Source organism: Neoarthrinium moseri (assembly GCF_022829205.1).
Source record: "Neoarthrinium moseri strain CBS 164.80 chromosome Unknown scaffold70_Wmoseri_CBS_16480, whole genome shotgun sequence".
Classification (NCBI taxonomy): domain Eukaryota; kingdom Fungi; phylum Ascomycota; class Sordariomycetes; order Amphisphaeriales; family Apiosporaceae; genus Neoarthrinium; species Neoarthrinium moseri.
Window position 1 is genome coordinate 179,055 of NW_026055184.1, and position 11,526 is coordinate 190,580.

Genomic DNA, 11,526 nt, shown 5'->3' on the forward strand with positions numbered 1-11,526 from the left:
TAACGTTACATTCGTCGCCGAATAGCCTGGAAACATTGCATTGCTCTTCTGTAGCCTACATCCTTTTCTCCACGCCGCGAGCGGGCTGCCCCACAAGGACACACCAGCCGTGTTTCCGCATGTTCGTCATTACTGGTTTGTCATGCCTTTATACAAAGCCTCGGGGTTTGAATAGGTCATAAACAGAAAACTATAACGATGATGAATCGCATAGGTTGTATCATACAGCCGCTCATCAAGTCTATCGCCCTACCGTTTACTATCACATCCGGTCTGTCGGTTGGAAAAGACAATGATTTCTCCCCAAATTTGGACATGATTGGGTTCTCAGACACATTTCAATAGATATATCGCAGCAGCTCTCCAAGCTGAAGACTAATAAGTGAACGGTAGCTTTTAGAGCTTGGCCATTATTATTTAGAACAGGCTCAAGCAGGGCCTGGTTTCTGCTTCTAAGACATCTAACAAGCGGTTGGTACTAGACTATTAAATGTCTCGTTTGGAGAAAATGAAAGCCATGCTAGCTCGAGGCAAAATGGCTGAGCGATAAAAGAATGTTCGCGCTCCAGATTGTGGGGCCGACCTGACTTATAGCACATGAGGATGTGTGCTACGACGAGTTTGAGCACCACAGACGCGTAAAACCTTCCTGGGCTGAAGAGTTGTCAATCTCCCCTCTATCATTCGTAGTCTGCAGACACAAAAACATCGAAGTAAAGATGACTCACCAGGAATGTCTCCCCAAACCCCAGAATGGATACTTGAAATCTGTGTCAGTGAACTTGCTAATGCTCCGGCTACATTTCCCTACGGGGTCCCCGTCAGTATTATCCCTGATGAATCGCCAAGGCGAGAATTTCATGCTGTCAGTATAGTATCTCTCATCTGTCATCACCGCCTGCGACGGGACACATGCTACGTCGCCCGGAAAGACATGAGTTCCATCGTGAAATGTAAACGGGCTAATAACCTTTCGGCGCACGGAGATTGAATCCGAAGGATGAAGCCGGGATGATTCTTTGAAAAAGGCATCAAGCAGTGGAGCATTCTCGAGTTTTTGTATTGAAGATGGGCATGCAGAACTCAGTGTGAGAGACGGGTAGATTTGAGAGACCTCTTGCCGCAAAGCATCAAGGTAGTCTGCGTTGTCGCATATGTCTTGAAGGGCATACACAAGCGTGAGGGCCGGCTGATGGATGGCCGCAAACCACGTGCCCAGGAGAACCTGGGTAATCTTTTGGGCGGTCCACTCTTTTTTATGATTATTTGCATCGACAAAGAACTGTATGCAATCTCCAGGCTTTTCCTCTTTGGTATTCTCGAATGGCAATCCTCGCCTTGCCTGTGATAATCGCCACTCGACCAGGGGTGCGAGATGCTCGACCAAAGTCCGCACTGCTTTATGATTGCGCATCAGGACAGGCGCGAGAATGGGATGTAGTAGAGCTGGAGATAATCGGAGAACTTCGGCCGTAGAGAACAAGTCCTCTGGATACGCAAGAGCCGCATTCAGGAACTCTGGATCAGATGATAGTTCTGCACCAAAGAATACAAACGCGCTGGCCGCGGTCATGATCCTTTTGGCCATAGCGAAAGCCGGCATTTGAGCCCAGTTATCACCTTTGCGACATTCGGTGAACTCCTTTCCAATAACATCAGCAACGATCTGGGATAGTGGAAAGCAAAGGACCGGTAGGTGCGAAGTTAGTACGACTCGGAATACTCTGGCATGCAGATTGCCGTTCCCGCTAGTTGTGTCCTGTACCTCTAATCCGTTCATAGTGTATTCCGGCTTGAACATCTATATTACAATTTAGGATCAATTCTTCAATTTTTAACAGTTTTACCTCCATTGACTTACGTCTTTTGAGAGAGAGTGAAGTGAGAGTGACTTCGATGGTGCATCTCGGATCTCGCTCACATGGTCCTCTGAAGAAAAGTGTATATACCAGGCTCCTGGCGTTCTCACAGCGAAGGGTTTACCTGGTATCTAGTTATATATCAATACACTACGATTCAAATTGTGCGCTGAAAGGAGTCTTCAGTACATAATTCTGTAGCACCAGCTTGGGCCCATTTATGAGGTAGTAGACTGAAGGAAGCCAGGTGCCAATCCGGCTTTCATAACGAATGGTTGATATATTGAGCTCGTGTGGTGTGGCTTGCCCTGTGGCGTGGTGTGGCTTTGCGTTTTATTTCCTATATAGCTATCTTTACCGCGTGTGGATTCCAATAAGACAACGCTCCTTTCACCCCCATAATTGGACCCTGCGTTCTGGCGACCGACAACCCTTATCGTATACGTTACAGGAGGAATTATTACTCTGATCGGCCAGGTCCCATTAGATAAAGTACGTTGGATTCGTCGGGAGAGACGTTGAAAACTACTTTGGTTGCTGTGGACGTTCTGGGACAGCACTGTCCTGGAGCACCACTCCAGTTCAATATTTCGTCGATTCTGTTTTTTTGCTTAGTATGTGGCATAGAGAAGACCTTCTGGGAATGTCAGTACTTTGATCTCGTTATGTCTATAAAGAGTTCGACAAAGTCTCCAGCAAAGCCAGAAGAAGGTCAAGAGCCCTAAAACTGGAACTGCACCTGAGCTCAACATATTGGCCGTGATATACAAATTCTTGTACGATAGTTCAAGGGGATAACAAATAACACAATGGATGAAAGAAGGAGACAGACTTCCAAGAGTCACCAAAGCTTTGGTGTGAGCTTTTCATACTAATGCTCATCCACGCTACCGGAAGCTCACGTGCTTTCCAAGTTTAAGTGAATTGCCTTGCGCTTGGCTGAAGCCGTTTTAGTTACAGCTAGACATACTTGGTTCCCAGCCGCGCAGGGTACATCATGGACATAACGTGGGAATGTACAAGGCCGGCTAATGATACGTCATGATATCGATACGCCTTTTGTTACCAAGTAGTCTTTGACATATCAGATCCTCGGTCCATTGCATATCACTATGCTCTTTCCGACCACAGAAGTTCGAAGAAAGGCTTAGACCATATACGCGATGATAATAAGCCATATCCTTGAAGTTGGTGACTTAGAACAGCATAGAGGCGGTTCTAGATGCCATGCATCTTGTGGGATTCGGTTGCTCTCACGTGCGCAGGACATGCGCCGCAATGCAATCCTGAAATGGGTATCCTTCTCGAGTTATGCTGCGAGGATTTACTTGGCCTTGCCGAATGGATTCTGAAATGCCTGTTGAAGCTTGTGGTCTGCATGGTGGTATTCGTCATACCCATCCCGTGTAGGATCACTCTAATGTGGTATCATCGCGGCAAGGCGGCCGCGACGTGCATTTTCGGCGCTTTTACTCAATGGACACTTGTCACGATGCGATGACGCGCTGGACTGCATCGCACAGTCCAAACCGTAGCGCGACCGAATCATTTACCGCGTACACATGTCATCTCTGGATTGACAGTTGACGGTTTTTTTTTTTCTTTTTCTTTTTTTGCTAGGACAATTCAAAAACGATGCAAACAAGCCTACTTGTACCCTCGACGCTTTGATCAGTCGACAACACCTGTCCTATCCGCACACCTCATCTCATTCGTGCGAAAAGACGTCTCTTGACTTCAGTAAACTTGACAGCGTGCGTCAGGCAGCTGCGTCTATTAACGAGCGCGTATCTGCAGGCGAAGTGCCTCGCATCCGCGCCATCGTATTGAATGCAGGTTATGAGGAGTTCAAGCAACAGACCTGGACAGAAGATGGACTCGACACGACGTTCACAGTCAATTATCTTGGTCAATGGCTTCTGGTGATGCTACTCCTCCAAAGCATGGATCTGTAGAATGGGCGAGTTGTTTGGATAAGCAGCTTTTCTCATAAGTAGGCGCCATTGATATGCAGCTTTGCTTGAAGGCTAATTGTGGCTGATCACGACTCCTGCAGCCCCAATGACTACCGCAGTGTCTTCATCGGTTCACACAGCGAAGACAAATACAAGATTGCCATAACGAACGATCTCCAACCGGTTGCAAAAGGTACCTGGAGTCCCAATCCGCTCAACGCAACGGTTCGTACCTGGGCTCCAGGGTACCGGCGTTATGGTGTTTCGAAGCTCTGTGGCGTTACAATGATGTATGTCTCAAAGCAAAAGTCCTTTTTATTGAATGCCTCGCTTTCTAGGACACTGAATTCTCTTGTTGCATACAGTAACGAGCTTCAACGCCGTCTTGATCAGGATCCGATTCTCAAGAATATATCTGTTTTAGCTATAGATCCTGGATCCATGGCCACCGGGATTGTTCGAAACGGTTCCTGGTTCCTCCGAGTAGTAATATTTCAGATTCTAGTGCGCTTCTTGGGCATAGTCATGGTTCGTTTGTTTCCAAATGGCACCTGGCGGACGCTTGATAAGTCAGCTAGTGATGTCACAGCTGCCGCCTTCGAAACAAGTCCGCCGCCACTCTCAGAAAGACCCAAGGGTATCTATCTTAACGGATCAGAACTTGGGCAGTACAATTCCGAAGCGGATGATCCAGTTAAGGGGAAGGTAGTTTGGAGCGGTAGTGTAAAGTATTCTGGCTTGAAGCAAGGGGAGACGTCGCTTAAGGAATGGAAGTAACTCTAAGGCTTAAGACTTTCATAATGTCAAAGAACGCTAGTATGCCATTGCACAATACTCACAGTGAAGGCTTCTGTGAAGTCTTGCAAGGTCGCAAATCCTCGCCGTTACGCAGTTTGGGGGTAGAAATGTTCTGTAGCCTTGCTTGAACCGCCAATTTACAACTGCTTAGAAACCAATTGCAAAGCATTTTACTGTGAAATGAAAGATGGTATTGTTTCATCCATTCAGCAAAAACTCTACAAATGCTATTTCTCGTTAAGATTGTTCGCTGTTTGTCTGGCAGCTAGTCCTCTGGGCTACAATAGGTCTGTACAACAATCCTAACACGAGTCTACGCCAACAGCACATAGGGCTCGTATGTTTAACAAATAGAATAACACATAAAATACCAAATTAACAAATTGACAATATACTCTCATACAGGGTCCAGCACCCTATGACTATCTTTTCTTTGGCATCGCACCACAGACGGGACCTTGGAGGTTGCACACCGCGAAAGTCCACTTTGTCAATTACTTTAACTGGAACCCTCCTGGAACTTGATGGAGAAAGACTTGGTCAGGATCTACGCGGTTCGCGATTGCGCGTAGCCGATCCACATTCTGCTTGCCGAAACTGGATATGGGATCTTGCTCTGGGCCGGCATAATTCATATAAACGAATGGGTCCCATGCATTCAGACTTTGAGCATCAGTCTCAATAGCTGACATGAGCCTACGAGTTGCACTGTCAACTACCTGATCGTCGGTTTCCTGAGACCAACTGGCTACCAGAAGTTCTACAACCAAGGTCTGGTTCCTAGCCCCAAGTCCGAAAGGATTCGAGCCTGCATGACGGCCGTACAGTGCAGGCGGCAGAGGTTCATGTGTGAACGACCAGACAATGTCCTCGAGTCCCTGGATTTCGTCGAGGCTTTCTTTAAAGCGTGTGTATGTCGCATTCAGCATCGCCTCGGTGGACACCAGTGTTATTGTAGACCAATTGTACCTGCATAGTGGTCAGATATCCTTATACGAAAGTCCTTTCTGGAAAATACCGATAGCCATACGTACCGCAACCCATTGGCACTTTGTTGTGCCCGCACCTCCAAGGATTTTTGAGTCATGTTCGAGATTCCGGAAGCGCCAAAAAGCAAAGGTAGGCTTAAAATCTCCGAAAAGATTGACGGGTTTTCCTCGCCAGGTTTTGTGTAATCCAGCCCGTGGGCAACAGCGGTTCCTACTCCAGCGGTGTAGCCCCAACTAAGTGTCATATGGGCATATTCGTCGTAGATATCAGCTTTGGTGATCTCAACAAAATTTTCGGCCGCTTTTTCCCAGGTTGATATCGGGTGATAGAAATATCCGGGCGTCTGTTCAAATGTCTGCAGGTCAACCCTCGTAACGACACCGAAATTGTTGCTACCCCCACGTAACGCCCAGGCGAGGTCTGAATTTTCCTCCCCATTTGCTTTAATGACAGACCCGTTTGCTACCACTATCTCATAATTGACAATGGTATCTGAGGTCCATCCGTATCGAGTTCCAACGAAAGGGATTCCCCCACCGAGACTCAGACCACCCACTCCAACACCAGCAGAGCGGCCACCTGTTACGGTTATGTTGATGTCGTCCAATACTGAGTACAACCTTCATACAGACCCCACGAGCAGCACTGTCCCGATTAACGCGTATCCGGCTCGAAACCAACAAGCTATAAGAGGGATACGGCGTAAAAAAAACCATCCGACTCGACATTAATACGTTAATGGAAGAGACAGGACACCCTCCGGCCTATCCGGCTCTGGGTCCGAGAGGCGGACAAGCGGGCGCGTCTCTCGGCGAGGGCTCGGAACAAGCCTACGTGCTCTACCGGACGTAATGGAAGTTGTTAAGACCCGGCGATTAGTTTCTGGTATTAGCAGACCTATTAAGCATCGAGCACAAGACAAGCGGCCGACCGATCGATCGAGGACACAGCGCACTACGGACGTGTATTATATAGTAGATATAGGTTGGGTTAATAAGAATCTTGAGCTAGTCGATGCCGGTGAGGTCGATTGGTACCGAGTTCCCTGCAAAACATAGTCGGCTGGTATCGGGGAGATACGTGCTGGTAACGGGAAGCTGGTCCTGGGGTCGCGCCCAGGGTAGCCGGTGGGCCGTGGCACTACAATCATAATTAGAAGGTAGCAGAAGAGCTTCGCTCCCAGTTCGTACCTGGGCCGCTGCTTGTAACTAGTGTGAGCTCATTTGAGTAGTTGAATATGAGCGACGTAAGCTCGCCTGGGCCGCCGCTGTAGGCAGCGTGGCATCGCCGGCGTGTGAGCCTCTACACCGAGACCTGCGGAGATGATGTAGTGTTCCCAACGATCACAATCAACCCACTTGTCATCCCTTGCTTGTGCAGGAGTGATATCTCTTCCAAGAGACACGCAACCGACAACCACCAGAGAGCACGATACGACTTGAGTGCGATATTGTTCATTGCTTACCTACACCTACGAACATACCCCTAAGACAGTCCCGAGACTACCCGACTAGTAGAATCAGGATCGTGACACCCTTTCGGGCTCGATAGATAAGTGGGGGCACATTTATTAGGTCGTTGCAAACCAACAACTTAGAGATCACGACTTCGGCTAGTACGAGATCGCTCTTGTGCTGCCTACCTCGTAACTTATAACCCAAGTCAGTCCCGCGATTATCTAACTAGTAGCAGTAGGATTGTGATAAGAGAGTATAAGTACACTTTAAAGGTTAAAGGATTCCCTCGCTCGTAGCCGTTCGCCAAACTTCCAGAAGAGCATAGGGATCGGTATCATAAGTGTACAAACAAGACCTAATAGCGTATTTCCCCATCCCAGGCCGAGGTCACTATAGAGAGTAGGTCCCAATAGAGGTAGGAAAGCTCCAAAAAGACTTCTAAACACCGTGTTGGCGGCGATGACGCTAGAGGCATAGGAAGGGTAACAGTCGATAAGGAAAGTAGTGAACGGCGCAAACACCCCAACACTACCAATTCCAAATGGCAAAAGAGAGACGACGGCGTTGGGCCAAGACCCACCGAATTGTGTAACCCATCCGTACCAGTAGAATGTGACAGGTAAGAGGCAACTGAACCAAACGGCGATTTTGAGTCTCATCTCTGGGACGAACACGTTGTTGTTAGACAGAGTTTGCTTTACAACCTGCTTGTCAGATTGGGTCGTGATATACGTCCACGCAGCAATGTTGCCAAAGCCCAGTGACAGAAATACGAGACCACCCTCGCCGGTACTAAAACCATACTTTGTGCTGAATACTGTAGGGATAGTGGTGTAGAGTAGGTAGAGAACGCCATAAACAAAGGCCATGTATAGAGATATGAAGAAAATAATAGGCGAGCGGAACAGTAGCTTCGTGGGTCGAGTAAGGCTCCCATAGAGGAGGGACAAGTTGGAAACTGGCTTCTGCCGATAGTAGCTCACCAGAGTGGGTTGCTCGCCAGCACTAACACGCTCCTTGGTCATTCGGGCGACCTTGCGGTTGATCAGGACGGTGTAGTTGGTCTCTCTGTTATATGTGAGAATACAAGCTGTGACCGTTGCGCCAGCGATGAGGGTGACCCAGAAGGTCCATCTCCAACCAATCGTTGCAGCTAGGTACCCTCCAACTAAGGGACCCAGTGTAGGACCGATGACAACCCCGAGACCCCAGATCCCCGCAGCCAATCCACGTTGTTCAGGATGGAACATGTCACCGACCGCTCCGCCACCGAGCGTCAAGCATCCTGAGCCGCCAACACCCGAGAGGAATCGGAAAACGATGAGGCTCTGGATATTAGGAGATAAGGCGGAGCCGATCTGCCACAGACAGAACATGATGTTTGCCATATCCAGTACTATCTTCCTGCCGTACATGTCTGAAAGCGGTGCCAGTACAAGAGGACCAACAGAGTAGCCGAGTAGGTAGATGCTGACAGCAAAACTGCCGAGGATTTCCGATGTCACCCCGAACTCCTGCATCATGGCCTCGATCCCTGGGGCCAGAGCTGATGACGAAAAAGGAGTAAGCACGGCGATTGCCGCGATGTCTACAACTTGGATCCATTTCCGTCCTATTGGCCAATTGAGTGGCATTTCTGGATCATGCTGCGAGTCCCAGGCAATAATGCCCTCGGCATAGTTGGTCTCTGGTATGGGATCGTGCGTAATCTCCCCTGTCGCTCGGTGCGCGTGACTTGTCACGCTGCGCATGAGGTTCAACGAGCGGCTGCGCATGCTGTTGTGTGTCTCGCTCCGGGTCAGGCCTTCGTCGTTAGGAGAGTATTGCTAGCAAAATTGTTAGTCAGGTACGTGGGAGTAAGGGAGATGACCAGAGAGTCTCACTCCTGATGCGTGACATTGCGGTTCCCCGCCTGGGTTGGTTCTGTCATCTTTCTCGTCGGGATGATTTGACAAATGTGAACGAGCGGCGGATTGAGCTTCTCTGTCGCTGTCGGCGGGCTTTTCATTGTCGTGCTGCGTCTCGAACAGTCCCCCGTCAGACGATGTTGCTTCAGCTCCGCGTGACCACTCTGAGGCATCGTCCTGCTGTGGCGGGACTGGCTCTTTCATTCCAGCGCCAGTCATTGCATCTGGTCGGCGGTGGACAGGCGTTGGCGTTGATGTTGTAGATGGTTTACCAACCACTGCATGGGAAGGTACTTGTAAAAATACCCGAGCCACTATTGTTCTTCTGCGACCCTAAGCGATGCTTGCTAAGCAAGCATTTCTAAGCAAGATTGCGTGTCTATCTTCTCTAGCGCGAGTCAACTGCACGTCTGTACGAGGCAGGGGTTGAGTCAATCGCGGAAGGGACTACGTATGTGATCAACACTCTGGACGCGAGGGCACTCTGGACGGTAAGTCCCTAAGAAAATGAACCGTGAACTGGAGTACATTCCCGAAAAGACCTGGGATGTTGAATTCGGCGCAGACACGGCCTGTTGACTAGGCAATCAAAAGCGCCGACCACAACGGGCGTCTGGGGTAACGGTGTGTCTACAGTGGTGGTTGTATACATTACATGAAGTCTGGTGAGAGGTGCTACAAAAAATATGTATCGCCAGTAGTTCTCTTCAACCGCTTGAGATCCCTGCATAGAGGGACTTGAGGCAGCTGTGGGGGTCGATGCGCATCGAAATTGACTCGCCTTGGAGAAGCTACGGCCGAGTGGAATACGATGTATACTTTACCAGGATGCCCGATGGCCCGGCCCGCGCACCAGTCAGTGCTCAGAAGCTTGTTCATTCTCAAGGAAATGATCGACATTGGCGATCATGCAAGTGAACCCGACCTCCGTACAGGGGCCCCACAAAGTCCTCCTTCATTTTGATTACGCCAGAAGGTACTCCGTACATTGTCAGCACTAGGTAGCTTAGATCGCGTATCCACTGGTGGCAGCTCCAACAGCCGGTGACCCTTTTGGTTAGGTACCAGATCTTTCGCGCTATGCCCTTTGCGCGAAATTGGGCAATTCCGACCCTGGTCAATCCTAGCCCGCGTATAATGCAGGCTCTTGCATTTGTGTAACATTACCGGATACGCGGGGTGGTTATAACGCTTTTTATAATTATAAACTTATTAATTAAAAATAACTTAATACACTTTTATAAAACGTCGTAAAACTCTTTCCGCGTTTAACGTTATTATATTTTTAAAAACGTAATTTATAATGAATTACGTTATATAAATTTTTATTTTATAATTATTTTAAATTTATATTATTATAAATTATAATTTAATATTAAATTTTAATAATTTTTAATTAATTATATTATTTTTTAATTAATTACGTTATTAATAAAACGTTTAAATTATATAAAACTTTTTTTAATTAAAATATTATAAATAAAAGAATTTTAAATTAATATATTTATATATAATAAAATTACGTTTATATATATAAATATATTATATTTTTTTAAAATTTTAATTTTTTTGAATTTAATTAATATAAATGTTTTTTAAAATTAAAAAAAAACTTTTATAAAAATTTTTATTTTTTTTAAATTAAATTGATTTATTAATTTATTAATTTATTAAAATTTTATAATTATTTTTTAAATTTAAAATTTATTATAATAATATTAAATATAAATAATTTTAATATTTTTAAAATTTTTATTAATATTAATAAAATTAATTTATAATTTAATAATATTATTAATTTTAATAATAAATTTAATAAAAATTAAATTATAAATTATTAATTAAAATTAATATAATTTTTAAATATATATATATATATATTTTTTTATAAAGTTTTATAATATTTTTAAAAATAATTAAATTAAAATTAATTATTTTTTTAAAATATAAACGTTTTTAAATTATATATATTAAATAAATAAAATTGTTATTAAAATATATTTTAATAATATATATAATAAAACTTTTATTTATATTTTTAAATTTTATAATTTATTAAAATAATAATTTTTATATAATAAAAATTTATTAAAAAAATAAAAACTAAATATTTTTATTTTATATAATATTTTTAATAAATTAAAATTAAATATATAAATAAAAAACGTTTTTATTATTAAAAAGTAATTAAAAAATTAAATAATAATTTATATAAAATTAATAAAATATAAATATTTTTAAAAAATTAAAATATATTAAAAACCTTTTTAAATAAATAATTATTAATAAATTTATTTATAAAATAAATAAAAATTTATTTTAAAAAAAATTATTTTATTAAAAAAATTATAAAAAAAATAATATTTAAAATTTTATTATTAATATTAATTTTTTTATAAAAAAATTTAATAATATTATTTTATTAAATATAATTTTTAAATTGATAATTTAATTATTTATTAAAATTTAAAAAATATTAAAATTAATCGTTTATTTTTAAATAATAATAATAAAAATATAATTTTTTTTAAATTTATTATTATTAAAATAAAATTGTTTT

General features: G+C 43.7%; 3 protein-coding genes across 3 annotated transcripts; all 3 read right to left on the reverse strand.

Moving 5' to 3' along the window:
• Positions 1–724: 724 nt before the first annotated feature.
• Positions 725–1,780, reverse strand: JN550_011610 (uncharacterized protein; the record flags this gene model as incomplete). The annotated part of the gene is made up of 1 exon (XM_049309994.1): positions 725–1,780. The coding sequence occupies one exon, from the start codon at positions 1,778–1,780 to the stop codon at positions 725–727; it is 1,056 nt and encodes a 351-aa protein (XP_049166472.1).
• Positions 1,781–5,106: 3,326 nt separating this feature from the next.
• JN550_011611 (uncharacterized protein) lies at positions 5,107–6,318 on the reverse strand (the record flags this gene model as incomplete). Its single annotated transcript, XM_049309995.1, has 3 exons — positions 5,107–5,581; positions 5,647–6,181; positions 6,240–6,318. The coding sequence occupies 3 exons, from the start codon at positions 6,316–6,318 to the stop codon at positions 5,107–5,109; spliced, it is 1,089 nt and encodes a 362-aa protein (XP_049166473.1).
• A 1,007-nt stretch (positions 6,319–7,325) lies between these two features.
• On the reverse strand, positions 7,326–9,185 carry JN550_011612 (uncharacterized protein; the record flags this gene model as incomplete). The annotated part of the gene is made up of 2 exons (XM_049309996.1): positions 7,326–8,885; positions 8,943–9,185. The coding sequence occupies 2 exons, from the start codon at positions 9,183–9,185 to the stop codon at positions 7,326–7,328; spliced, it is 1,803 nt and encodes a 600-aa protein (XP_049166474.1).
• Between the last annotated feature and the right edge of the window lie 2,341 nt (positions 9,186–11,526).